The 27,691-nt window shown below is 47.4% G+C and overlaps 1 protein-coding gene across 4 annotated transcripts in view; it reads right to left on the bottom strand.

The window, feature by feature from the left end:
• Positions 1 to 27,691, bottom strand: part of LOC143958211 (multiple epidermal growth factor-like domains protein 11) — a 970,559-nt gene that overhangs the window by 73,703 nt on the left and 869,165 nt on the right. For all 4 annotated transcript variants that reach the window (XM_077467688.1, XM_077467691.1, XM_077467690.1 and 1 more), the window contains one exon: positions 3,498 to 3,554. In XM_077467688.1, the coding sequence (XP_077323814.1) occupies positions 3,498 to 3,554 (57 nt within the window). The remainder of the gene's footprint in view (positions 1 to 3,497; positions 3,555 to 27,691) is intronic.

Below are 27,691 nucleotides of genomic sequence, written 5' to 3'. Positions count from 1 at the left end.
TTGTTCATTTCAAAAGATTCTGAAATTTGAAGTCCGAAAATTTCGAAATTCGGAAATCCGAAAATTCCAAAATTCCAAAATTCTAATTTGGAAATTCAAAAATTCGGAAATTCGAAAATCCAAAAATCCAAAGTAATAACTAACTAATAATAACTAGCTATTAAATTATAGGTATTGGAATTTTCTTTCAAATGAATACGAATTATCTGAAATAACAAATGCCGGATCTAAATGTATGGAACGTAACAAATTAATAATAATAAATACTAATAACAACTTTTTATTATTAGTATTTATTATTATTAATTGGCTACGTTCCATTACTTTAGATCCGGCATTCGTTATTTCAGATAATTCGTGACTTTGGATAAATTTGTATTCAATACGTTCACTAACAGCCAAATTTGAAACTAAATTCCAATACCTAGTTAGTTATTATTTTAGATTTTCAAATTTCCGAATTTTTCAAATTTCCATATTAGAATTTTTGGATTTTAGAATTTTTTAATTTCTAAATTTTCAGAATTCGAATTTCCGAATTTACAAAATTTTAAATCGAAATAATGAATTTCAATCACAACGAGTGACCCGAAAAATGAAAAAATAAAATAAAAATCACCTGGTGATCTGGCCAGTAACACACCTCCTGTATTAGTGTGACACAACTCTGGAGGAATGAGAACAGGAGGCACAGCAGACAGCAGCATTGCCAGTCTTGGGAGAGGGTATTGTTAGATGGACTAATATGGTGGCTGCATTTGTTTCCTTTTTCTTTGGCTCTTTCCCTTCTGTTTTCACCTGGTGATCTGGCCAGTAACACACCTCCTATATTAGAGCGCCCCCCCCCCCCCCACTCTGGATGAAGAAGCACAGGGGGCACAGCAGACAGCAGCATTGTCAACAGGGCCAGGACAAGGGGCGGCTGCCCAGGGCGCAGCCTGTATTGTAGGGATGGGGTTGCCGCAAGTTCCTTCTACTATAAGACTGACAGGAGTAGTGACAGCGGCATCACTACTGTCAGCCCAGCGTTGGAAGTGGCAAGGAGAGGAGGAGAGAGCTGGGAGGAGGTGTGGGCTGTGCTCTTTTGCCCCCTCCTCCTTATAGGCTCACATAATGAAGGGGGACCACAATTTGGCATATTTGCCCTGGGCACTGGATGATCTTGTCCAGGCACTGATTGTCAGTTTGGGGGAGGGGAGCGTTAATTGCACTAGCAGATTTATATACACTTTAGGGATAAAGGTTTTACATGAATAAATAAAAGTTGATCATTCTAAGAACCCCTGTCAGTGGTAAATGTTTTGTCTCAACCATGGAAACTGATACATTCTGTTGGCGAGCTTGTGCTTTTGGAAAAAAAAAAAAAACAACAGACTTGCTGGCTGGATCACCAGATGAAAATAGAAGAAAGAAAGCCTAAAAAAGAAAACAAATGCAGCCAACACATCTAAGAATTAGTAAGTTGCTATATAATAAATGTTTGCTTTCTTTTGTTGCTAGGGGGAACTGATAGTTGCTTGTGGGGCATTTTGCAGCAGGGGGGCCAACTGCAGTTGGGAGGGATACTGTGAGGGTGTCTATTGTCGCTGGAGGGTCTATTAATGCTGGCTACTGGGAGATCTAGTGTTGCTTGTGGGGTATTTTGCAGCGGGGGGTCAATTGCAGCTTTGAGGGATACTGGGAGGGTGTCTGCTGTTGCTGGAGGGGCTATTGATGCTGTCTAGTGGAAGATCTATTGTTGCTTGCAGGGGTCTATTGTTGCTGGGAGATCTATTGTTGCTGATGGGTTTTTTGTTGTTGCTGGCAGGGTCTAACTTTTCTAAGGGGACCTATTGTTGCTTGTGGGGTATTTTGTAGCAGGGGGGTCAGTTGCAGCTGGGAGAGAGTCTATTGTTTGCTGGAGGGCTACTGAGAGATCTATTGTTGCTGGAGGGGGTCTATTGTTGCTGGGAGATCTATTGTTGCTGGAGGGGTCCATCGTTGCTGGCGGGGTATATTGTTGCTGGGGCAGTCTATTATTATTGCTTGGGGGAGTATTTTGCTGCAGAAGGGTCTATTGTTACTGGAGGGGGATTTGTTATTGCTTGGGGGTCTATTGTTGCTGGTTGCAGGGGATGCTTTTGCTGTTATCATTAACAAATTCTATACAAACTACTTAGCACCACAAAATGATACTTGATTCTGTAGTCTCTAAAATGGGCAGTAGTGGGAGGTGGGTAGGGGGAGGAACCAAGGGATGGTGCTCGGAGGAGGGTAGGGGGAGAAACCAAGGGATGGTGCTCGGAGGAGGGTAGGGGGAGGAACCAAGGTATGTGCTCGGAGAGGAGTAGGGTGAGGAACCAAGGGATGGTGCTTGAAGATGGGTAGGGGGGGATCCAAGGGATGGTACTCAGAGGAGAGTAGGGGGGGGGAGGAACCAAGGTATGTGCTCGGAGGAGGGTAGGGAGGGAACCAAGGGATGGTGCTCGGAGGAGGGTAGGGGGAGGAACCAAGGGATAGTGCTCGGAGGAGGGTAGGGGGAGAAACCAAGGGATGGTGCTCGGAGGAGGTAGGGGGAGAAACCAAGGGATGGTGCTCGGAGGAGGGTAGGAGGGGAAACCAAGGTATGTGCTCGGAGAGGAGTAGAGAGTGAGGAACCAAGGGATGGTGCTTGAAGATGGGTAGGGGGGGAACCAAGGGATGGTACTCAGAGGAGAGTAGGGGGGGGAGGAACCAAGGTATGTGCTCGGAGGAGGGTAGGGAGGGAACCAAGGGATGGTGCTCGGAGGAGGGTAGGGGGAGGAACCAAGATATGTGCTCGGAGGTGGGTAGGGGGAGGAACCAAAGAATGGTGCTAGGAGGAGTGTAGGGGGAGGAACCAAGATATGTGCTCGGAGGGTGGGTAGGGGGAGGAGACAAGGGATGGGGATGGTGCTCGGAGGTGGGTAGGGGGAGGAGACAAGGGATGGGGATGGTGCTCGGAGGTGGGTAGGGGGAGGGACCAAGGGATGGAGATCAGAGGTGGGTAGGGGGCGAAGACAAGGGATGACTTGGAAGGGGGGGGGGGGTATCTGCATCTTTTCTCTGAAAGAGCCCTGTATAAGGGGTTATGTGAATGAATGTCAGGGTCTCATATCTTACAGGACATTAGCGGCCATTGCTCCACTGAGTAGATAGGTTGGCATGTCGGTAACAATGCCCATGACAATAATACCTATAAGCTGATGCATTTTCTTTGAACTCCAAGGATAGCTCACTCTTCCAGCTAGGGGGTACTTGGTAGGGACCAGGAAAGCAGTTTGGTGTCCCATTTGATGGACATGTGCCCGGGCTGTGACACTGATTGGCTAAGGGGGGGGGGGGGGGGGCAACTAGTACTTGTGCTGCCTCTGTAGTCCCTGACGGATATAAGAAGCCGGTAAGCGATCTTTCCATGTGGAAATAAATGATCGGGTTTGGTTGGAGAGGCCAATGAACCGGTCAGTATTGTGGACCACCTGCCGATTGCTCAGTCCTACCTTTGAAGCCATTTTCCATGATGTATGTGTTCTGCCGTCTGTCCATCGTACAGGTACCTAGTACAACAAATGAGACAGAGAAGTCACTAGACAGACATACTATAGACAAATAATTGGATCAGTAAACCAATAACAAACATGTTTTCCAAAGAAAAGTTTAGGGAATTAAAGGCGAAATCCGGGAAACTTAAAGGGTAACTCCACTTTCATGGGAGAAAAAATAGCAATTAAAAATAAAATAATACAGAGTATACAATTGCTACACAAGTCAGATTGTAATTGAATGTTATTAAAAATGACCCTTTCAATCTGCAGATCTGTAATTTTCTGTAAAATGCAATATGGCCACCTGGAGGCGCTCTGTACAAGGGTATATCCGATTGCCGAACGCATTATCTTAGTTATAAAATGGCAGAGCAGCTCCCCTGTGCCAGATCATGTATCTAGGCACTTGGTGCTCGGAGGAGGGTAGGGGGAGGAGCCAAGGGATAATGCTTGGAGGAGGGTAGGGGGAGGAACCAAGGGATGGTGCTCGGAGGAGGGTAGGGGGAGGAAACAAGGGATGGTGCTTGGAGGAGGGTAGGGGGAGGAATCAAGGGATGGTGCTCGAATGAGGGTGGGGGGGAAACCAAGGGATGGTGCTCGGAGGAGGGTAGGGGGCATGCACATGCTGTGGCTGCGCTGTGTCAGCGGGTGGCTGTGCTGTGTCGGCGGGTGGCGGCCAACGGATGTCTGCCGTCACCCGCTGATCTACGGGGAGCGACACAGAACAGAGCTCTGCAAACAAAGCAGAGCTCTGTTCTGTCAGCAGGGATGGAATGGACTTTCCTTCCCTGCAAAGCAGGGAATAAAATCAATCACTTCCCTTAGTAAAAGCACCTCCCACAGTACAGTACACAAACACTGGCTAAGCACACATTTAACCCTTTGATCGCCCTAGATCAGGGGTGTCAAACTGAATTTCATCGAGGGCCACATTAGCAATGTGGTTGCCCTCAAAGGGCCCGGTTGTATCTGGGTCGCACTACATACAGTACAGCATGCAGAGTTCAGGATTACGTCAGGATCATGCTATGTACAGAGAGCAGGGGTGCACTACGTACAAACTGCATGGATCCAGGGTGTGCTACGTACAGAGTGCAGGGGTTCAGGATTAGGTCAGGATTATGCTATCTACAGAATGCAAGGTTCAGGGGTACGCTGTGTACAGATTTCAGGATTACACCAGGATTATGCTACGTACGGAGTACAGGGGTTCAGGGGTGTGCTACGTACAGAGTTCAGGATTATGCTACATATGGAGTGCAGAGGTTCAGGGGTGTGCTACGTACAGAGTTCAGGATTATGCTACATATAGAGTGCAGGGGTTCAGGGGTGTGCTACGTACAGAGTTCAGGATTATGCTACATATAGAGTGCAGGGGTTCAGGGGTGTGCTATGTACAGAGTTCAGGATTATGCTACATATAGAGTGCAGGGGTTCAGGGGTGTGCTACGTACAGAGTTCAGGATTATGCTACATATGGAGTGCAGGGGTTCAGGGGTGTACTTTGTACAGAGTGCAGATGTTCAGGGGTGTACTTTGTACAGAGTGCAGATGTTCAGGGGTGTGCTATGTACAGAGTGCAGAGGTTCAGGTGTGCACTACGTACAGAGTGCAGAATTCAGGATTAGGTCAGGATTATGCTATGCACAGAGTGTAGGGTTCAGCAGTGCGCTACATACAGAGAGCATGGTTCAGGGGTGCGCTGTGTACAGAGTTCCGGATTACACTAGGATTATGCTACGTACGTAGTGCAGGGGTTCAGGGGTGTGCTATGTACAGAGTTCAGGATTAAGTCAGGATTATGCTACATACAGAGTGCAGGGGTTCAGGGATGCGCTACGTACAGAGTGCAAGGGTTCAGGGGTGCACTACATACAGAGTGCAGGGGTTCAGGGGTGTGCCCTTTCCAATGTGTAACATCTCATTTCCACCCCTCCTCCTGGGTTCTGACCTCCACACCCCACACTTTGCCCCCATCCCCACACCTTCCTACACACCTCCACATCCCTCATCCCCCTTCCACCTTCCAAAGCAAAACCTCACATCTCTACTCTCTCCTACCCAATGGCATTTACAAGAATGCTTTCAATGCCCTCAATAGCCCAACCCTCAAGATGCAGCCGCTGGATGTAGATTAGAACACACAGCCGCTGAAGCCGTCAGGTACCTCTGCCACTGACAGGCTATGCCAGACCGACAGCAAATGTGCTCAGCTACACACACAGCCGGAGCCGCTGGGTGAGCCTTGTATGAGACAGCGCATCATTAACACTTTTACAAAATTTGCACGGTCCTAGTATTCAAGGAATATTTTGGTGCAGCAGTCTCAATTTAATTGTGGCTGAGCGCAAACATTAGGCATTTTTTAACTAGATAAAATCAGGGCTGGTGCAAGGATTTTTGACACCCTAGGCGAAACCTCATTTTGGCGCCCCCCCCCCCCATTAGCTCTGCCCCTGACCCCACCCCTTTTCAATGCCCATGTATATGGTGGAGATGGTGGGGGGAGATTTTTGCAGCACCTCTCCACCTTTTCTTCAGCCCGTGAAGCACAGGCCCACACCAGGCTAACTGTGTAACTGCCTGTCCGTACGAGCAGACAGATACACTGACAATGACTAAAATAATAATAAATGCACATTTTTTTTACCTTTTTGCAAAAAGATCTGCATTTATTATTTTTTCACAAAGGTGAACTTGAACCTGCACACCTCAAATCACCCCAATTCCTGTATTTTCAGCACCTCAGATCACCCCAATTGCTTCATCAATCCCCTGAACACCTGTTCCTCGCTGCACCCCCCCCCCCCACAACTCTGTTTATCTCTGTACCCTCCCTGCACCTGTGTACCCTCCCCGCACCTCTGCTTATCTCTGTACCCTCCCCGCACCTCTGCTTATCTCTGTACCCTCCCCGCACCTCTGTACCCTCCCCGCACCTCTGTTTATCTCTGTACCCTCCCCGCACCTCTGTTTATCTCTGTACCCTCCCCGCACCTCTGTTTATCTCTGTACCCTCCCCGCACCTCTGCTTATCTCTGTACCCTCCCCGCACCTCTGTACGCTCCCCGCACCTCTGCTTTTCTCTGTACCCTCCCCGCACCTCTGTTTATCTCTGTACCCTCCCGCACCTCTGTTTATCTCTGTACCCTCCCCGCACCTCTGTTTATCTCTGTACCCTCCCCGCACCTCTGTTTATCTCTGTACCCTCCCCGCACCTCTGTTTATCTCTGTACCCTCCCCGCACCTCTGTACCCTCCCCGCACCTCTGTTTATCTCTGTACCCTCCCCGCACCTCTGTTTATCTCTGTACCCTCCCCGCACCTCTGTTTATCTCTGTACCCTCCCCGCACCTCTGTTTATCTCTGTACCCTCCCCGCACCTCTGTTTATCTCTGTACCCTCCCCGCACCTCTGTACCCTCCCCGCACCTCTGTTTATCTCTGTACCCTCCCCGCACCTCTGTTTATCTCTGTACCCCCCCGCACCTCTGTACCCTCCCTGCACCTCTGTTTATCTCTGTACCCTCCCCGCACCTCTGTTTATCTCTGTACCCTCCCCGCACCTCTGTTTATCTCTGTACCCTCCCTGCACCTCTGCTTATCTCTGTACCCTCCCCGCACCTCTGTACCCTCCCCGCACCTCTGTTTATCTCTGTACCCTCCCCGCACCTCTGTTTATCTCTGTACCCTCCCCGCACCTCTGTTTATCTCTGTACCCTCCCCGCACCTCTGTTTATCTCTGTACCCTCCCCGCACCTCTGTACCCTCCCCGCACCTCTGTTTATCTCTGTACCCTCCCTGCACCTGTGTACCCTCCCCGCACCTCTGCTTATCTCTGTACCCTCCCCGCACCTCTGTACGCTCCCCGCACCTCTGCTTTTCTCTGTACCCCCCACACCTCTGTACCCTCCCCATACCTCTGTACCCCCCTGCACCTCTGTACCCTCCCCGCACCTCTGTTTCTCTATACCCTCCCTGCACCTCTGTACCCTGCCCGCACCTCTGTTTATCTTTTGTACCCCCCCTGCACCTGTGTTCCCCACTGTATCCCACAATCTGTTCCCCTGTAATCACCCCCCACACACCTGTTCCCCTCTGTAACCTCCCCCCCCCCACACACACGTTTCCCTCTGCCCCCCCCATACATCTGTTCCCCTCTGTAACCTCCTTCTCCACACACACACACATGTTCCCCTCTGTCCCCCCCCCACACATCTGTTCCCCTCTGCCCCCACACATCTGTTCCCCTCTGTCCCCCCCATACATCTGTTCCCCTCTGTAACCTCCTCCCTCACACACATGTTCCCCTCTGTCCCCCCCCCCCACACACATCTGTTCCCCTCTGTAACCTCCCCCCCACACACATATGTTCCCGTTCCCCCCCATGCATTTGTTCCCTTCTGTCACCTCCTCCCCCACACATACGCGCACACACACACACACGTCCCCCCCTCCCCCCACACACATCTGTTCCCCTCTGTAACCTCCTCCCCCCACACACACATTGACCTCTGCCCCCCACACACACACACATCTGTTCCCTCTGTCCCCCCCATACATCTGTTCCCCTCTGTAACCTCCTCCCCCCACACACATGTTCCCCTCTGCCCCCCCACACACATCTGTTCCCCTCTGTAACCTCCTCCCCCACACACACACATACACACACACACATGTTCCTCTCTGTCCCCCCCCACACATCTGTTCCCCTCTGCCCCCCCAATACATCTGCTCCCCTCTGTAACCTCCTCCCCCACACACATGTGCCTCTCTGTCCCCCCGTACACATCTGTTCCCCTCTGTCCCCCCATACATCTGTTCCCCTCTGTAACCTCCTCCCCTACACACACATGTTCCCCTCTGTCCCCCCCCCCCCACACATTCCCTCTGTAACCTCCTCACCTCACACACACGTTGACCTCTTTTCCTCCCCCACACACATCTGTTCCCCTCTGTCCCCCCCATACATCTGTTACCCTCTGTAATCTCCTCCCCCCACACACGCACACATGTTCTCCTCTGCCCCCCCACAAACATCTGTTCCCCTCTTTCCCCCCACACATCTGTTCCCCTCTGCCCCCCCACACATCTGTAACCCCCCACACACACATGTTCCCCTCTGTCCCCCCCACACATCTGTTCCTCTCTGCCCCCCCACACACATCTGTTCCCCTCTGACCCCCCCAATACATGTTTCCCTCTGTAACCTCCTCCCCCCCACACACACGTTCCCCTCTGCCCCCCCCACACACACATCTGTTCCCCTCTGCCCCCCCAAACATCTGTTCCTCTCTGCCCCCCCCACATCTGTTCCCCTCTGACCCCCCAATACATCTGTTCCTTTCTATAACCTCCTCCCCCACACACACGTTCCTCTCTGCCCCCCTCACACATCTGTTCCCCTCTGTAACCCCCCCCCCCCCCCCACACACACCTGTTTTCCTCTGTAACCCCCCCCCCCCCCCCACACACATACACACACCTGTTTTCCTCTGTATCCCCCCACCTCTGTAACCCCTTCCCCCACATATCTTTTCTCCTCCCCCCCCCCCCCCCCAAGCACATCAGTTCCTCTACGCACCCACCCCCACACCTCTGTCCTGTCCCTCTAACCCCCCCCACACACACAACTCTGTCCCCCTCTGTACATAATGCAATATGAACCTGACAGCAGTAAAAGTTTTTTTTTAAATTCAGGTTACTGGGTGCTGTTTTTTCACTGCCTGTGCGAACGCCATGGTAACCTCACTCCAAGCAGAGCGGCGCTGCTTCCTGTCCTCACAAACTATCCCGACAGTCCAGGAGAAGGAGTGTGGGGAAATTCGCGCCAATCCCGAACTTACATGCAGCCGGGGGCTTCCATCTCATCCGGCCGGTTCCATGTATCCTGCAGGCAAGCACTTCAGGGCCGGCCGGTGCTCTGCTCTTTGTCCAAGCTCTCTCCCCTCCCCTTCTCACTGCCGCCGCCGCTGCCGCTAGGGAACAATAGAGACCCGCGTGTGGTGGTACAGAGACAGGTCACACTCACTGGCAGTGGCACTGTGATCATCAGGGGCGCGCAGCGGCGCAGGGGATGTTTTCTTTACTTCCTTTATAATGGATACAGTACCCCGCCGCCGCTGCACTGGCGCCTCTGATACTATATGGAGGAACTTGGGAGCAGAGCGGCTGCTTGTCAAGTTAATTGCTGAGGGAAAGAGGGAGTAAGATCACCAGCGGCCGGGCGCCCTAGGCGGCAGTGCGCCCTAGGCGGCTGCCTTGTTTGCCTAGTGGTAGCGCCGGCCCTGGATAAAATAATAACTGCACAGAAATTATACTCCAATAAAAAAATAAAAATAAAAAAAGAGCATGCTGCTTAGATGACTTCATAATGAAGTAGATGTAGTCACGGCTTCCTTATGAACTTTCTTTGAAGGTGTAATTTGTAGTCTTTATCAAACAGGGAAAAAAAGAAAGAAAAAAGGTTTCATAGTTTCATAGTTTCATAGTTAGTAAGGTTGAATAAAGACACCAGTCCATCCAGTTCAACCTGAGTGAGTGTCTACCCCTATCCCTGTACATTGCACACTCACATTGGCCCCTACCCTCAAGGAGCCCACAATCTAAGGTCCCCATTCATATACTAGGGCCAATTTTTTTGGACAGAAGCCAATTAACCTACCTGCATGTCTTTGGAGTGTGGGAGGAAACCGGAGTACCCGGAGGAAACCCACGCAGGCACAGGGAGAACATGCAAACTCCAGGCAGGTAGTGTCATGGTTGGGATTTGAACCAGCGACCCTTCTTACTGCTAGGTGAGAGTGCTAACCACTACACCACTGTGCCGCCCAAGGTGATAAGAGAAGTGAGATGTTGATTACATGGACACCTCTATAAACCTTTATAATACATTTACAAGCACTGGCAGATCTGCTAGGACAAACTCCACATCATATAAAGGATGTAAATGGTTACATCATCGTGTGCTCCAATTCCCGGGAAGGAGAAGAGGGAGGACGTGGAGGACGGTCACTGAAGTTCATCGAGGTGACATCATTGTGACTATTGACCAGCTTTATGGAAACTTTATTTCCCGATCATAAGGTTAATCTATATCGAATTATTTTCAGCACATTGTTCTCACAGAGTAGTATTACCCAAATCACTTTAGGAGTAATTTATTGTTAGGAGAAAACAACATAAGACATGAAATGTGAGAAAGAAGACGTGTACAGTGCCTTGCAAAAGTATTCAACCCCCTTGGCTTTTTACCTATTTTGTTACATTACAGCCTTTAGTTCAATGTTTTTTTAATCTGAATTATATGTGATGGATCAGAACACAATAGTCTAAGTTGGTGAAGTAAAATTAGAAAAATATATACTGATAAAAACGGATAATTGCCATGTGCATATGTATTCACCCCCTTTGTTATGAAGCCCATAAAAAGCTCTGGTGCCACCAATTCCCTTCAGAAGTCACATAATTAGAGAAATGATGTCCACCTGTGTGCAATCTAAGCCCTTGTACACACGGTCGGAGATTCCGACAACCAAATCCATCGGAGTAATTCCGGAAGAGGTCCGGAAGTGATGTTGCATACACACGGTCGGACTAAATTGTCGGAAAATCTGATTGTACATAACGTGATGACATTATTTCGTTACGACGGGACTACATTCAGGCTAGTAGCCAATAGCTTTGGTCTAGGAATTTGATCTGAGCATGCGTGGCACTTTGTCCGTCGGAGTAGGCTACACATGATTGGAGTATGTCCGATAGGAGCATTTTGTCGGAAAATTTTACCGGCAAGTTGGAAAAAATGGTCCGTCGGATATTCCGACGGAAACAGTCCGATGCAGACCACACACAGTCGGAATATCCGACAAAACGGTCCGATAGGACACATTCCGCCGGAATCTCCGACCGTGTGTACAAGGGCTTAGTGTCACATGATCTGTCATTACATGTACACACCTTTCTGAAAGGCCCCAGAGGCTGCAACACCTAAGCAAGAGGCACCACTAACCAAACACGGCCATGAAGACCAAGGAACTCTCCAAACAAGTAAGGGACAATGTTGTTGAGAAGTACAAGTCAGGGTTAGGTTATAAAAAAATATCCAAATCTTTGATGATCCCTAGGAGCGCCATCAAATCTATCATAACCAAATGGAAAGAAGATGGCACAACAGCAAACCTGCCAAGAGACGGCCGCACACCAAAACTCATGGACTGGGCAAGGAGGGTATTAATCAGAGAGGAGCACAGAGACCTAAGATAACCCTGGAGGAGCTGCAGAGTTCCACAGCAGAGACTGGAGTATCTGTACATAGGACGACAATAAGCCGTACTCTCCATAGTGTTGGGCTTTATGGCAGAGTGGCCAGAAGAAAGTCATTACTTTCAGCAAAAAACAAAATGGTGTGTTTTGAGTTTGGGAAAAGTCATGTGGGAGACTCCCAAAATGTATGGAGGAAGGTGCTCTGGTCTGATGTATGGAGGAAGGTGCTCTGGTCTGATGAGACTAAAATTTGACTTTTTGGCCATCAAAGATAACGCTGTCTGGCACCAACCCAACACATCACATCACCCAAAGAACACCATCCCCACTGTGAAACATGGTGGTGCAGCATCATGCTGTGGGTATGTTTTTCAGCAGTTGGGACTGGGAAACTGGTCAGGGTTGAGGGAAAGATGGATGGTGCTAAATACAGGGATATTCTTCAGCAAAAACCTGCACCCCTCTGTGTGTGATTTGACGCTAGGACGGAGGTTCACCTTCCAGCAGGACAATGACCCCAAACACACTGCTAATGCAACACTTGAGTGGTTTAAGGGGAAACATGTAAATGTGTTGGAATGGCCTAGTCAAAGCCCAGACCTCAATCCAATAGAAAATCTGTGGTCAGACTTAGAGATTGCTGTTCACAAGCGCAAACCATCCAACTTGAAGGAGCTGGGGCAGTTTTGTAAGGAGGAATGGGCAAAAATCCCAGTGCTGTGATGTGGGAAGACTCATAGAGACTTATCCAAAGAGACTTGGAGCTGTGATAGCTGCAAAAGGTGTCTCTACAAAGTATTGACTTTAGGGGGGTGAATAGTTATGCACATTGACTTTTTCTATTATTTTGTGCTACTTGTTGTTTGCTTCACAATAAAAAAAAATCTTCAAAGTTGTGGGCATGTTCTGTAAATTAAATGATCCAAATCCTCAAACAATCCATGTTGATTCCAGGTTGTGGGGAAACAAAATATGGGAAATGCCAAGGGGGGTGAAAATTTTTGAAAGGCACTGTAAGTCAGTAGGCTAGCCCTGTTGCCCAATGTGTCCATTGGTACTTATCATGCAGCCTTCAGGTGCCAGCAGTGGGACCATTATACAGTTGATTAGGTCTCTAGTAGTCTAATGCAACAGGTTCTAGTCTCTTGCAACTTTTATCCAAGCTTCAACCATACCTGTATCATGTCCCAGTCTTTGACCATTGCCGTCAGTAGGCCCGCAACCTTTGACAGCCTTCTGTAGCCTTAACGGTGTGGTAAAGGTAAATGTTTTTTCACCTTAATGCACTGCCGGCGCCCCCAGTCCCCCCGTTTTACTTACCTGACCCCTCGAAAATCCCGCGCTCGCCCCTGCCGTCCTCTTCGCCGCTCAGCCTGGCCGCTGATTGGCTGGAGTGGATGGATTGAAAGCTGTGCTGTCAATCACATCCAATGACGCAGTGCGCGGGAGGGCGGGGCTGTGTGATACAGCGAGCGGCTATAGCCGCCGGCTGTATCACGGGAGCGCACCCGCAAGTGCGAGGGAGCTCACATGAACGTGAGAAGTACCTGCGGGAGGAAGCAGAGACAGCCGCCGAGGGACCCCAGAAGAGCAGGTTCGGGGCCACTCTGTGCAAAACGAGCTGCACGGTGGAGGTAAGTATAACATGTTTGTTATTTTAAAAAAATAAAACATTTTACTTTACAATCCCTTTAATAGTATGTGCGGCATCGCGGTGGAGCCCCTCGCCTCCGCGATGCGTACGCACCCCGGAATAGGGGGACTGCGACATGGTCGGCTACATGACAAGCTTAGTCTCTACGCTGATGACATGATGCTGTACCTCGCAGACTCTGGCCCATCTCTGAAGGCAGCCCTGGACACCATTAGTGTATTCGGTGACTACTCGGGGCTACGAATTAACTGGGATAAGTCCCAAATTCTTCCCATAGACTTTGGCCCTCCCACGGCGGAACAAGCCTCCTCCCCCCTTATCCGGGTGAGCTCCCTGAAGTATCTGGGTATTATGATTACCCGCTCCCCCGCGGACTTTACTAAACTTAATATAGAGCCATTAATTGCGACCCTTAAAACCAAAACACAAACATGGGCTAAACTCCCCCTAGGAATAATGGGCCGTATTAACCTGATAAAAATGATTGTACTCCCTCAATTTTTGTATGTCCTCTGGCATGCCCCCATATATTTACCCCTTCGAACCTTTAAAGACATTGAAGCGATCCTTAACTCCTTCGTGTGGGGGCGGAACCGACATAAACTGTCCTGGCAGGTATTGAAATGTCCCACCGACTTGGGCGGCGCAGCGCTACCCGACTTCAACCTGTACTATCTGGCTGCCCAACTCTCTCACTTTTTTCATTTGGACAAACAGGACCGGGAGCGGTATCTGACCCTGGTGTGCTCACCCCTGTCTGCTGGGTACACTCACCCCTACCAAGTGCTATTTAAGACTCCTATGGACCCCGAGGCGCTGCGTAATCGCCGGGGTCTGCTGTATGCTCACTGCAGGATATGGGAATTGGTGGGACGCAGGCTGGGACGACCCGCTATACACTCGCACACCCCCCTTTGGCACAATCCGGGATTACCGGAACTGATGTCAATACCAGACTGTGGCCTGTGGTTATCTAAGGGCGTGGCATATCTCTCAGATGTTTACAGTAATCAGGTTCTTAAATCTTTCCAACAGCTTAAAGATGAATTCCATATCCCCAACCACATGTTCTTCAGATTTCTCCAGCTCCGGCATGCCCTTCAGACCCAGTTTCGTGATCATCCCCCGAGTTTGGACCGCACGGGCATTTTAGCTACCCTGCTGGGGCAGGACCCCTCCAAACTAATTTCCCTCTTTTATAATGATCTTCTCCGTCCTGTAGCGGCCGCCTCTGCATACAAGCTGAGGGATAGATGGGTCGGGGACGTAGGACACTTGGAGGACGAGGAGTGGGAAGATGCTTTGACTACATGTAAAAAGGTGTCTACCAAACTCTCTGACCGCCTGACCCAAATGTACATTGTTCATAGGGCCTACATCACCCCATCCCGCCTTGCTCGGTTTAATCCGGTACAAGACCCTAGCTGTCCCAGATGCAATGGCTCGCCCGGTACCTTCTTCCACATGCTGTGGTCCTGCCCGGTAATACATGATTACTGGTCCCATATTGTTAAATTTATACATGATGAGATGGGATCCCCCTTGACCATGTGCCCCAAACAGTGCTTACTGGGGATATTCCCAGATCCAGACTTTGACAAGCCCCATATCACTTTTCTACAGGAGGTATTATTTCTTGCCAGGTTGTTGGTGGCAAGGAAATGGATGAGAGGGACACCCCCGAGTGTACAGGAATGGATAGCTACCGTCAATGCTGTCCTTCCTTATAAAAAGGAAATATATGCACATAGGGGCTGCCCTGCTAAGTATGGGAAGATATGGGATATATGGTTAAGCAACGCAGCCACTTGTAATGACATAGAGGTCGATCCCTGATCCCAAATATATTTGTCCTCTGGAGGGTCCGGCCACCTTGGTCTCCCCCCTTCCCCTATCTCCCCCAAGACTGTCCGTAATGTTGCTCTGTACCCCCTGCGCTGTTCTGTTTCAGTGCTTTGCTTTACCCCCTATCCACTTGACCATGTTAATTGTTATTACAATGCACCCTCTTCATTAGTTTGGCTCCTGCTACCAGCTGTTCCCACTCAGCATGATGGTTTATTTTTTGATGTAACTCCGTTTTATTTACGTACTGTATGTATTCTGTACTTTGTGCCTGTAGTTTTTTTTTCTCAACCCAATAAACATTTTGTTTGTAAAAAAAAAATAGTATGTGCGGCTGTCAGGACTCAGGTCTGAACCTAATACCTCTACTGAGTCTGGCGGTTTCTCTTCTTGTTTAACCACCTTGGATGCTGGACAATTCCTTTAATAAACCCTGCCTTGAACCTTGTTTCTCTTGAACCCTTTGCTCCTTCCATGAACGTCCTAATTTAACCCCACTTTTGCATTTCCTGTTTGCAAGTTTATTGTGCTCGCTCCAGCCAATATCTCACTTTTGTCACTCCAGCTACCATTCATTTCAACGCTACCACCCTTTGGCTTGTTTTCTGACTACTATGCTTCTGTTTGATCCCTACCTGCTATATCTACTACTGGACCCTGTCTTGCTTATCTACTGGGGGGGAGGGGGTGATCCTGAGGTCCACAACCTGATACTAACACACAGCAAAACCCATCCCCACCATCAGGAGCTCTGGTAAATGCCAGTTAGACCCTGCAGCTTGGGTGAGCTTGCATCATCCGCCAGGGTGACCTGCTTCTGTACATATCCTGGTGATTGGTGGGAGCCTCTCTACTGCTATAGCTACTGGTCTCCAAGTCTGACCCCTGACCTTGATAGTGTCCCTCCGGGGATGCAAGTTGACCATTAATTCTCATTCAAACCGAGCAAGTGACAGGTGACTGACAGACGAGCCTGGGAGGAAATTGATCCTGCCTCTTCATGCCAACGCTATCTAATGTGTGTGGCCAATTCAAGGGTTCTTACTGATGGGCAGACCTCTAATAGTGGGATAATGAATAGGCTTCCTACATGGCTGGTACTCAACTCATGTTAATTACAGGAAGGTGATAATAAAACTGGAATTTATTTTCCCAAAATAGGCAACAACCCTAGAAAAGAGAAACCTGCTCTTCCTCATTGCATTGCCAGGATGATGAAATCTTCAATTTGACTCGGCTAACAAAGAGATACTAGATCCTTGTGAGAAATACTGTTTGTGGTGACTTCATACCTCGAAGGACCAGTCATAATGGTACAAATAAATTCAGTTCACACCATCAGCATGGTGCGGTAGGATGCGACAGCTGAGCAGCCCTGGAGCACATAGAATGAGTGAGGCCCGGTACAATTATCCAGCACAGAGAGCCTCACCTTGAATTCTGCCCGGGACTCATTTTATTAAACTTTCACATAGACTTCACAATAACTCAACATTTCTTATAGTTCTTCTTTAAGGTTAACTATTACCTATGAAGGCAGTTGCCTCCATGTGGTGTGCCTCATGTAACTGTTTGCACTACCATAGCTCCCAACTGTCCCTGATTTCGAGGGACTGTCCCTCATTCGGAAACAAAGTCCTCTGTCCCTCTTTCTTCCTCATTAGTCCCTCATTTTGGTCTGATCTATAGAGTTGTATATAAGATGCACTACTTCGCTATCAAAAAGTGTTTCCCGTTGCTAAACTTCCACAAATACAGTTTCTAAATGACTGCATTTGTAAATTCCAGAAGCCAGTATAAAGGAAAAGTAGTGGATATAACACACTTGTGGGTTTAACCAATAATTTTTTTGTACAATTCTCCTTTAACTGCTTCAGATCCGCACCATAGCCAAATGACGGCTACAGCATGGACCTAATTTGCCAGGAGTACATCTATTGACGTCCTCACGTGCCCAAGCGACCTGCGCGCCCCCTTCGGGGCTCGTGCGGCGTGCTCTGTGATCAGCGAGTCTATGAGACTCGGCTGATCACAGTTCGGACTTAGGGGTTGATCCCACCCCCTTACCATGTGATCAGCTGTCAGCCAATGACAGCTGATCATGTGATGTAAACAAAGCCGGTAATCGGTTTTTCTAGCGAGAGGGGGAAAAAAAACGATCACCGGTGGCTCTCAGAGGGACACCGGTCCCGTTCAAGGAGAGCTCCTGCCAGTTCATCTGTGCCCACCTCTACCACCTGCTAGCACCACCTACCAGTGCACAACAGTGCCACCTACCAGTGCCCACCAGCGCCACCAACCAGTGCCTACAGTGCCACCCATCAGTGCCTCATCAACAGTGTTGCCCATCAGTGGTACCTATCAGTAACACCTATCAGTGCCCATCAGTGCCCCCCCATCAGTGCCACCCATCAGTGCCATCTTATCAGTGGCCATCAGTGCCGCCTTATCTGTGCCCATCAGTACTGCCATCAGTGCTGCCTTATATGTGCCTATCGGTGCCACCTTATCTGTGCCTATCAGTGCCCATCAGTGCAGCCCACCAGTGCAGCCTCATCAGCGCACATCAAGGAGAAAAATTACCTGTTTGCAAAATTTTATACATACAAACTATGAAACATGATTTTTTTTTTTTTCAAAATTTTCAATTTTTTGTTTGTTTAGCAAAAGATGAAAACCCCAGCTGTGATTAAATACCATCAAAAGAAAGCTCAATTTCTGTGAAAAAAATCATAAAAATTTAATTTGGGTACAGTGTTGTATGACCGCGCAATTGCCATTCAAAGTGTGACAGCGCTGAAAGCTGGAAATTGGTCTGGGCAGGGGGGGGGGTGGGGGGGGGGGGGTTTAAGTGCCCGGTACACACTTTGAATGACAATATATTTAAATACAAGCAAAGTGGTTAAGGGGGTGTGCCAGGGTGTGTATCCCATGCCTACATACTTCTGCTAATAGGTGTCCCTCATTCCCATCTCAGAAAGTTGGGATGTATGCACTACGGTTATCATAAAGTATGTTTTCTGAGTTCATGTATAGCTGGCTGCCTAGGAAGTTAGGAGGAGGTTAACTCCCGGGTGGTCATAGCTCTGTCTATACGTATGACTAAGCTCCATGGGGTGGAGTGAAAAGCGCTGGGGACATGGCCTGGCCGGAGTCCAGGCTGAGGTTGCCACACATACACTACACTCATCTTAGGGATAGCACAGATGTGCGGCAACAGGGAGTCCTTTCTTAACCTTCAGCAGCTGCCTAGGGGGTTAGGAAGTGGTTAACTCCCGGGTGTTCATAGCCCCCTTGTGGTGGGCTATAAATACAAGGGGGGGGGGGCCTATCTAGGCTGGCGGGAACAGACCGGAGGGACAGCTGCAGAATGTAGTTCTACTGTGAGCAAGTGGGCTTCCTTTGGGGGACCTAGTCAGGGCACCGAAAGTCGAATCACTGACCTTATTGAAGGGACTCTTCTAATCTAAGCGGTATGAACATGGCAGTATAAGATAGGATAAACTAGAGCTGCCATAGGCACCAACAATGAAACTTATTCTACTCCCACTGACAGCGACAATGAGACTTTCTACTCCCATGGACACCAATTATGGGATTTATTCTACTTCCACTGACACCAACAATGAGACTTATTCTACTCCCATGGACACCAATTATAAGATTTATTCAACTTCCACTGACACCAACAATGAGACTTATTCTACTCCCATGGACACCAACTATGGGACTTGTTCTACTCCCAGTGGTAGTGATGGACGAACTTCCGACGGGACGTTTCGCGAAAGCGAAATGCGAACGGACCCAAACGTTCGCGAAACCGAACGTTTGCCGCGGGCCCCATTGACTTCAATGGGAGGCGAACTTTGCAAACCTTCATGTCGAATTTGCGGCCACGTGGTAATTATTAGGGGGTAAAACGTAGTCCCACCATCTGGACAATGACATAATACATGTATGAGGTGAATTTGGGATCGATAACTACAAGCATTTTTATTTTATTTGGGAAATTGTTCTAACAATTCAGGACTATGGAGCTAATGAAGGCAATGGAGGAGAGGGAAGGTCAGGGACCAGGGTAGGCAAAGAAGAGGGTGCAGGAGATGATCACCAGCAGCGTGACATACCGGAATGACACATGCACCGTGATAGAGGCATCTGACAGCAGCACCGTAATACAGAGCACTGACAGCAGCACCGTGACATACAGCGCTGACAGCAGCACCGTGACATACAGCGCTGACAGCAGCACCGTGACATACAGCGCTGACAGCAGCACCGTGACATACAGCGCTGACAGCAGCACCGTGACATACAGCGCTGACAGCAGCACCGTGACATACAGCGCTGACAGCAGCACCGTGACATACAGCACTGACAGCAGCACCGTAAGCAGCCCCAGGAGGAAGTCAGCACAGCACAGGGATGGTGTGATCCCCTCATAATAAGAACCCCCAGGAGGAAGTCAGCACAGCACAGGGATAGTGTGATCCCTTCATAATAAGAACCCCCAGGAGGAAGTCAGCACAGCACAGGGATATCATAAGCAGCCCCAGTAGAAATATGACACCGCTCAACCTCTTCAAAGAGGAGGGTAGGGGCATATAGTACGGTGTGCTTTTTTGGGTCAAGGAAGTGAGCAGACTGTACGTCAGTCCCTATACCGCTGAAGGACTGCTGCAGTATAGGGCAGCGGTCAGCAGTGGTGCACGTCAACCCTATCTATTGTGGACCGATAGCGGTCCTTACAGAACAGCAGACTGTACCGCACTCAAGCCTATGTACCGTAGCACCCTATACCAAGTTACCAGTCCTTATAAGAACTTTTGTGGAACAAGTGAGTTGTGAATGTTTAGCAGACTGCAGCAGAAGGGCAGCAGTCAAGTATAATATCCTTTCTATATTTGGAAGAAAGAATATTATACATGTACAAGCCTATTACTGTACCACTGATACCAGTCCTGAAAAGAACCTTTGTGGAACTAATAATAACAGCAAGTCTTTAAAATTACCCTCACTGCCTGACAACACTGCTTCCTTCCTGTCCCTATACAAATTGGCAAAAAAAGAGAACGATTAGTGGTTACTGGAACAGCTCTTTTGTGGACCTTGATAGTAACAGCTAATGATGATGATGATGATGATGATGATGATGAAAGACTAATCTGGCTGTCCCTGTAGCATACACCGTCCTTTCCCTTTCTCTAAACTAACAAAAGACACTCAGGCTGCTGCAAGAATCAGCAGCACAGCAAACCTATCAACACCTAACACCTATACCAGTCCTGAAAAGAACTTTTGTGTACCAAATAGCTAGTGGTTTATCTCTCCCTACTCCACACAGGAACCTGTCCCTATCGTAACAGAAGAAAGAATGTAAAATGGCCACCGGATCGGGTGTATTTATAGGTTAGGGGGAATGTCCAAGTGTCCATGTGCTGTCATGTCTCAATTGGCTGTCCTGTATCACATGATAAACGTGTCACCAAAGGTTAAAGTTCTTGTATACATTAAACACGTAAGTCCGCCGCGGCGAACGACGGAAAAAGGCGTTCGAACGTGCGGACCGCGAATGTCGGAAATTCGCCGCGAAACGACCGCCGGGCGAAACGTTCGTCCATCACTACCCAGTGGCACCAAAAATGAGATTTACTCTACTCCAAATGACACCAGCAATGGGATTTATTCTACTCCCATTGACCTCAACGATGTAACCTATTCTACTCCCACTGACACCAACAATGGGATTTATTCCACTTCCACTGACACCAACAATGAGATGTATTCTACTCCCACTGACACCAACAATGAGATGTATTCTACTCCCACTGACACCAACAATGAGACTTATTCTACTCCCACTAACAGCAACAATGAGATATTATACTCCCATGGACACCAATTATGGGATGGGATTTATTCTACTTCCACTGACACCAACAATGAGAATTATTCTACTCCCATGGACACCAACTATGGGACTTGTTCTACTCCCAATGACACTAACAATGAGATTTACTCTACTCCAAACGGCACCAGCAATGGGATTTATTCTACCCCCATTGGCCTCAACGTTGGAACTTATTCTACTCCCACTGACACCAGCAATGGGATTTATTCTACGTCCACTGACATCAACAATGAGACGTGTTCTACTTCCACTGACACCAACAATGGGACTTATTCTACTCCCACAAATGATGGGATTTATTCTACTCACATTGACACCAACAAGGGGACTTATTCCACTCCTACTGACACCAACAATGACATGTATTCTACTCCCACTGGCACCACTGATAGGACTTATTCTACTCCCACTGACGCCATCAATATGGAGTTTATTTTATCCTACTGATACCAGTGATGGGCCTTGTTTTACCCTGAGTGGGGAGAATAGCAGTTTTGTTTTGCAGAAACAATACAATCGCTATAAATACACTAAAATCATTATTAGTGGACACATACACAAAAAAAACTTACATAATTCCTGCAAAATGTAAAAGATAAACCTATATTGAGTTAATAAAGCTCTGTGTGTGAATGAGGTCTGACATGGCAGCTAAAAAGGGGTCAGTTGAGTTGGATGTAAAACATGGCACAACTGTGTCTTAGTCCGTAGGGTTCAGTATTGAGTTGGCCCACCCTTTGCAGCTATAACAGCTTCAGCTCTGCTAGGAAGGCCGTCCACAAGGTTTAGCAGTGTGTCTATGGCAGGGGCCGGCAACCTACGGCCCGCAGGGCCGCACTCGGCCTGCCACCTCAGCAGGTCACGCCCCCATCAAGCCCTGTTATACCGGCCGATCTCTGCTCTGCTGTACACCTGTGTAAGGTAGGAGAGTGCTACCTACACAGTGTGTGTTTGTGTGGGGTGGGGTGCAGGTGGGCAGAGTACACTACGGGGGGACAGAGGACACAACAGTGGGGGGGGGGGGTGCAGGGGGCAGAGGACACTATGGGAGTGATGTGAAGGGGGACAGAGGACACTTCTAAGGGGGTACAGAGGACACTGCAATAGCAGGGCCCCTTATTAGGGACCCCATCACCACTGGGCACAGGGACCCCTTCTCACCTGGGGACAGGGACCCCATCACCCCTGGGGACAGGGACCCCTTCTCCCCTTGGGACAGGGACCCCATCTCCCCTGGGGACAGGGACCCCTTCTCCCCTGAGGACAGGGACCCCTTCTCCCCTGAGGACAGGGACTCCTTCTCAACTGGGGGCAGGGAACCCATCACCCCTGGGGACAGGGACCCCTTCTCAACTGGGGGCAGGGACCCCATCACCCCTGGGGACAGGGACCCCTTCTCACCTGGGGACAGGGACCCCTTCTCCCCTAGTGATGGAGACTCCATCTTCCCTAAGGGACAGGAACCCCATCCCCAGACCATGCTGCCTGGCAGGGCTGGCATCAGCCACCCATGGGTGCCAGGGTGGGGGGAGGGGGCAGTAAAATCCAAATACTCAGCTACATGCTCCCTCAGGATGAACTGGCTTTGTATTAGAGAAGCACCTTAACCACTAGCTGCCCACCCACTGTCATATGATGGTCGGGACGAGGCAGCTCTCGTTCTGGGCCGCCGTCATACGACGTGATCGCTTCCTGGGCCACTAGGAGGAGCGCGGTGACCCGATGCGCGTGCACCCGCGATTACCCAGTAACTGAGCAGGACTATGGATCTGTGTGTATAAATAGGCAGAATTCAAGCTAATGGGGTGTAAAGTACCACATTTGGCCAGAGGTGGGGGGGGGGGGGTGCCGGTGACACTCGGAACGGTTCGGAGGCATTCGGGAATACTCAGAAATACTCAGAAATACTCTGTTCTTGAGTGTTTCCGAGCCTTTTCGAGGGTTTCCGAGTTCAGCCGAGCTGTCCCCGAGTAATGCCGAGGCTCTCCGGTGCTCCCCCCCCCACCTCTAGCCACATGCGGTATTGCATGCAAGAGAAGTCAATGTGGAACAAATTATCTTGGTTTGCATTGTTTTCTATGGTGATACTCGCTTTGATTTGCGAGTGCTTTAGATTACAAGCATTCTCCTGGACCGGATTATGCTCGTAATCCAAGGTTCCACTGTATACTGAAGTATAATTACAAGCATTTCATTAGTGTCAAAGGCTTTTATTGACAATGACATGAAGTATATGCAAAGACTCAATATTTGCAGTGTTGACCCTTCTTTTTCAAGACCTCTTCAATTCCCCTTGACATGCTATCAATCAACTTCTGAGCCACATCCTGACTGATGGCCGCACATTCTTGCATAATCAATGCTTGGAGTTTATCAGAATTTGAGGGGCTTTTTTTGTTCACCCGCCTCTTCAGGATTGAGCACAAATTCTGAGATTAAGGTCTGGGGAGGTTCCTGGCCATGGACCCAAAATTTCGATGTGTTGTTCCCCAAGACACTCAGTTATCACTTTTGCTTTATGGCAGGGTGCTCCATCATGCTGGGAAAGGCATTGTTCCTCACCAAACTGTTCTTGGATGGTTGGGAGAAGTTGCTCTCGGAGGAGGTTTTTGTACCATTCTTTATTCATGGCTGTGTTCTTAGGCAAAATTGTGAGTGAACCACTCCCTTGGCTGAGAAGCCACCCCACCCATGAATGGTCTCGGGATGCTTTACTGTTGGCATGACACAGGACTGATGGTAGCAATCACCTTTTCTTCTCCGGAGAAGGTTTTTTCTGGATGCCCCAAACAATCGGAAAGGGGGTTCACCAGAGAAATTGGCTTTACTCAGTAGTCCAAACCCTGGACCTTTTGCAGAATATCAGTCGGTCCCTGATGTTTTTCCTGGAGAGAAGTGGCTTCTTTGCTGCCCTTCTTGACACCAAACCATCCTCCAAAAGTCTTCTCCTCACTGTGCGTGCCGATGTCCTCACACCTGCCTGCTGCCATTTCTGAGCAAGCTCGGCACTGGTGGTGCCCCCCGATCCCGCAGCTGAATCATCTGTAGGAATCGGCCCTGGCGCTTGCTGGACTTTCTTGGGTGCCCTGAAGCCCTCTTTACAAATGCAGTGGAAATGTTTTTTTTTTTTTGATGGAAATAAGTTATTTTTTTATGGTAAAGAGGGACTTTGCAATGAACTGCAATTTATCTGATCGCTCTTCATAACATTCTAGAATATATGCAAACTGCCATCATAAAAACGGAGGCAGTAGACTTTGTGAAAATTAAAAATTTGTGTCATTCTCAAAACTTTTGGTCACCGCTGTAGGCAAGCACGATTGCCAAAAAAAAAAAAAGAAAAAAAAAATTCCCAAACTTCTCTTTTAAGATTTGTTCTACCTTCGTCATGAAGGGGTTAAAAAAAAAAAACAGTCCAGTAATATAAAGACTGTTATAAAAAAGTGTAGCGCTTCTCACAACTTCAAATATCAAATATCATTAATCTTACTTATAGGTGTAAAGTTACAGTGAAAAAATCCCACTATAAAGTAGTGCTCATAACACATACATTTTTTACATAAATTGCATATATAAGTGACTCAAAAAAAGAAGGTTTTACCAAAAAGATATCCAAGCAACAAAATATAAAGGAAAAAAGGGAAAAAACAAAGTCCCAATAGAAAAAACAGAGTCCTTTGTGTATAGTGTCTTTATATAGTCCACAAGTGTGTAGGAAATATATTACACCTCCTTTCAAAAAGATTCATGCATTAGTCTTGTGAGATTCCCGTCACCAGGCGAATTGAAGGCTTACCGGAGTTATTGGATTCTCACAAATTTACATTTGGGGGATCATACAAGCTTTTGCAACTATGCTGCCCAAGATTCACAAGCCAGGAAACCCAGGCAGACCCATTATAACAGGTATGAATACACTTACCGAGCATATCTCAGGCCTTGTAGAAAACATGTTAAAACCTTTAGTCATGAACACTGTGAGTTTCCTACAAGACACCACTGATTTTCTGAACAAGCTTAACAATATACAACAATTACCATCAAATACACTTCTAGTCACCATGGATGTAGAATCTCTGTACAGTAACATCCCTCACAAGGATGGGTTGTCGGCATGTCACAGATTCTTATCATCCTCACCAAACCAGAAATACACTGCTGAGGATGTGACACAGCTCATCGAATTCATTCTTACACACAACTACTTCACTTTCAATAATGACATCTATCTCCAGTGTATGGGTACTGCCATGGGTAGCAAAATGGCACCCCAATATGCAAACTTATTTATGGCTGACCTGGAGGACAAATTTCTGAACAGCATACAACAAAAGCCATACAGATATTATCGCTATATTGATGATATCTTCATGATATGGACTGAAGGTGAAGAAAATCTAAACCAATTCTTCTCATTGATCAACACTTTTCACCCATCTATTAAACTAAAAATGGAGTATTCAAACACACATGTCAACTTCCTAGACACTACAGTATACATCAGGGACCACAAGCTTCACACTTCGATATACAGAAAACCGACTGACCGATGTAGCTATCTTCACAGTTCCAGTTTTCACCCGCAACACACTAAACGGGCCATCATACACAGCCAGGCCATCAGATACCACCGAATTTGTTCAGACCCAGAAGACAGAGATAAACATCTCAGAACACTGGCAGACTCCTTCCACAAGAAAGGTTACAAAGAGAAAACCATCAACAACAGCATAAACACAGCCTTGAAAACCCAAAGAGAAAATCTCCTCCAATACACAGAGAAAAAAACAAATAACCGAGTACCTCTAGTCACCACATACAACCCAACACTAGAAGGGATCAAAAAGATAATCAAAGATTTACAACCCATTATAACAGAGGATGACACTCTGAAAGGAATATTCCAACAACCCCCATTATTGGCTTTCAGACAACCACCCAACCTCAGACACAAACTAATCAGCAGGAAACTTCACTCTGATTATGATGACACAAATAATGGAAGCAAACCCTGCAATAAAAAGCGCTGCAAACTATGCAACCAGATCAATCCATCCAAAAGTGTCACACACACAAATGGGACCTTCAATATCATGGGATCTTACAACTGTACCTCCAGCAATGTTGTATACCTCATCCAATGCAAAAGGTGCAGCAAAGGATCTTATGTTGGTGAAACAGGACAGAAGTTGCAAACGAGGATGAATTTACACAGACACACCATCAAGGAACATAAAGAAGACAGTTTATGTACACCTGTTGGACATCACTTCTCACAACCGGACCACACTATAGAAGACCTCAATGTTTTAGTTCTTAAAGGGAATTTCAGAACTATCCAGGAAAGGAAAACCTTTGAACTAAGAATGATAATTCTTTTTGACACAAAAAATAATGGCCTGAATTTAGACATAGGTTTCCTTACTCATTATACTAAAGTTTTACAACCCCCTCTGTAATTAGCAACCCCCCCTCCATTCCATAGCTCTCCCTCTGTCTTATCTCACTAACTCTTCTCTTATCTTTATTGCCCCATTGATTTGTATGTGTTTTTTTTGTTTTCTCTCTTCTTTCCCTCAGAGGTGTTTTTTTTTTTTTTTTTTTTTTTTTTTGTTTTGGTTTTACATTCTGCTTAAAAATTTGTAAATCAGTACTGCTTGGACCTTGAAGAAGGGGACATACCCGAAAGCTTGTCCTGAAAAATTGTATGTTAGTGCAAATAAAAAAAGTATCATGGACAGTACTCAATTTTCTCTAAATGACACCAGAAAGCGGTAATTGATGACACAGACCAGAAAAACTTAGCGAATATTTTATGACCGCACCGAGTCATAATGAGCCGTGACTGCAAATGATCGCTAATGTTGTGTAAAGGCGTTAGCAGTGTGCGGGAGAAAATTATAAAAAAAAAAAGATTCCACTACTAGCAGAAAAGAGGATGATCATCTAGGAAAGTTTATTTTGATTTTGGAAAGTGCATGTTAGTGAAAACAGTAAAGCTTTTCTCACTTTGAAAGCGCAAGGGAAAGGAAGTAAAAAGATTTTTTTTTAACCATTTAACCGCTCACACTTGTACCCCCCACCCCCAGACAACAGCAGTTTCTACATTTCTGCTATAGACCTGTTTATTAGACATGTGCACTGCCGAAAAATTTATTTGTTTCCGATTCATTTGTTTTTTGTTTTTGTTTTTTTCATTTTTCGGGTCATTCTTTATGATCGCAATTCATAAATTCTAAAATTCTTAAATTCAAAACTTCATAAATTAAAAAATTAAAAAATTCATAAATTAAAAAATTTGTAAATTCTAAAATTCGTTAAATCTAAAATTCGTAAATTCAAAACTTCATAAATTCAAAAATTCAAAAATTAGTAAATTTTAAAATTCGTAAATTCTAAGATTCGTAAATTCTGAAATTCGTAAATTCTAAGATTCGTAAATTCTAAAATTCGCAAATTCTAAACTTCGCAAATTC

This window comes from Lithobates pipiens, unplaced genomic scaffold, assembly GCF_037356315.1.
Source record: "Lithobates pipiens isolate NorthernLeopardFrog02 unplaced genomic scaffold, aLitPip1_a1.2 Scaffold_6, whole genome shotgun sequence".
NCBI lineage: Eukaryota > Metazoa > Chordata > Amphibia > Anura > Ranidae > Lithobates > Lithobates pipiens.
The sequence above is the reverse complement of the archived record's forward strand: the minus strand, read 5'-3'. Positions and strand labels throughout refer to the sequence as shown.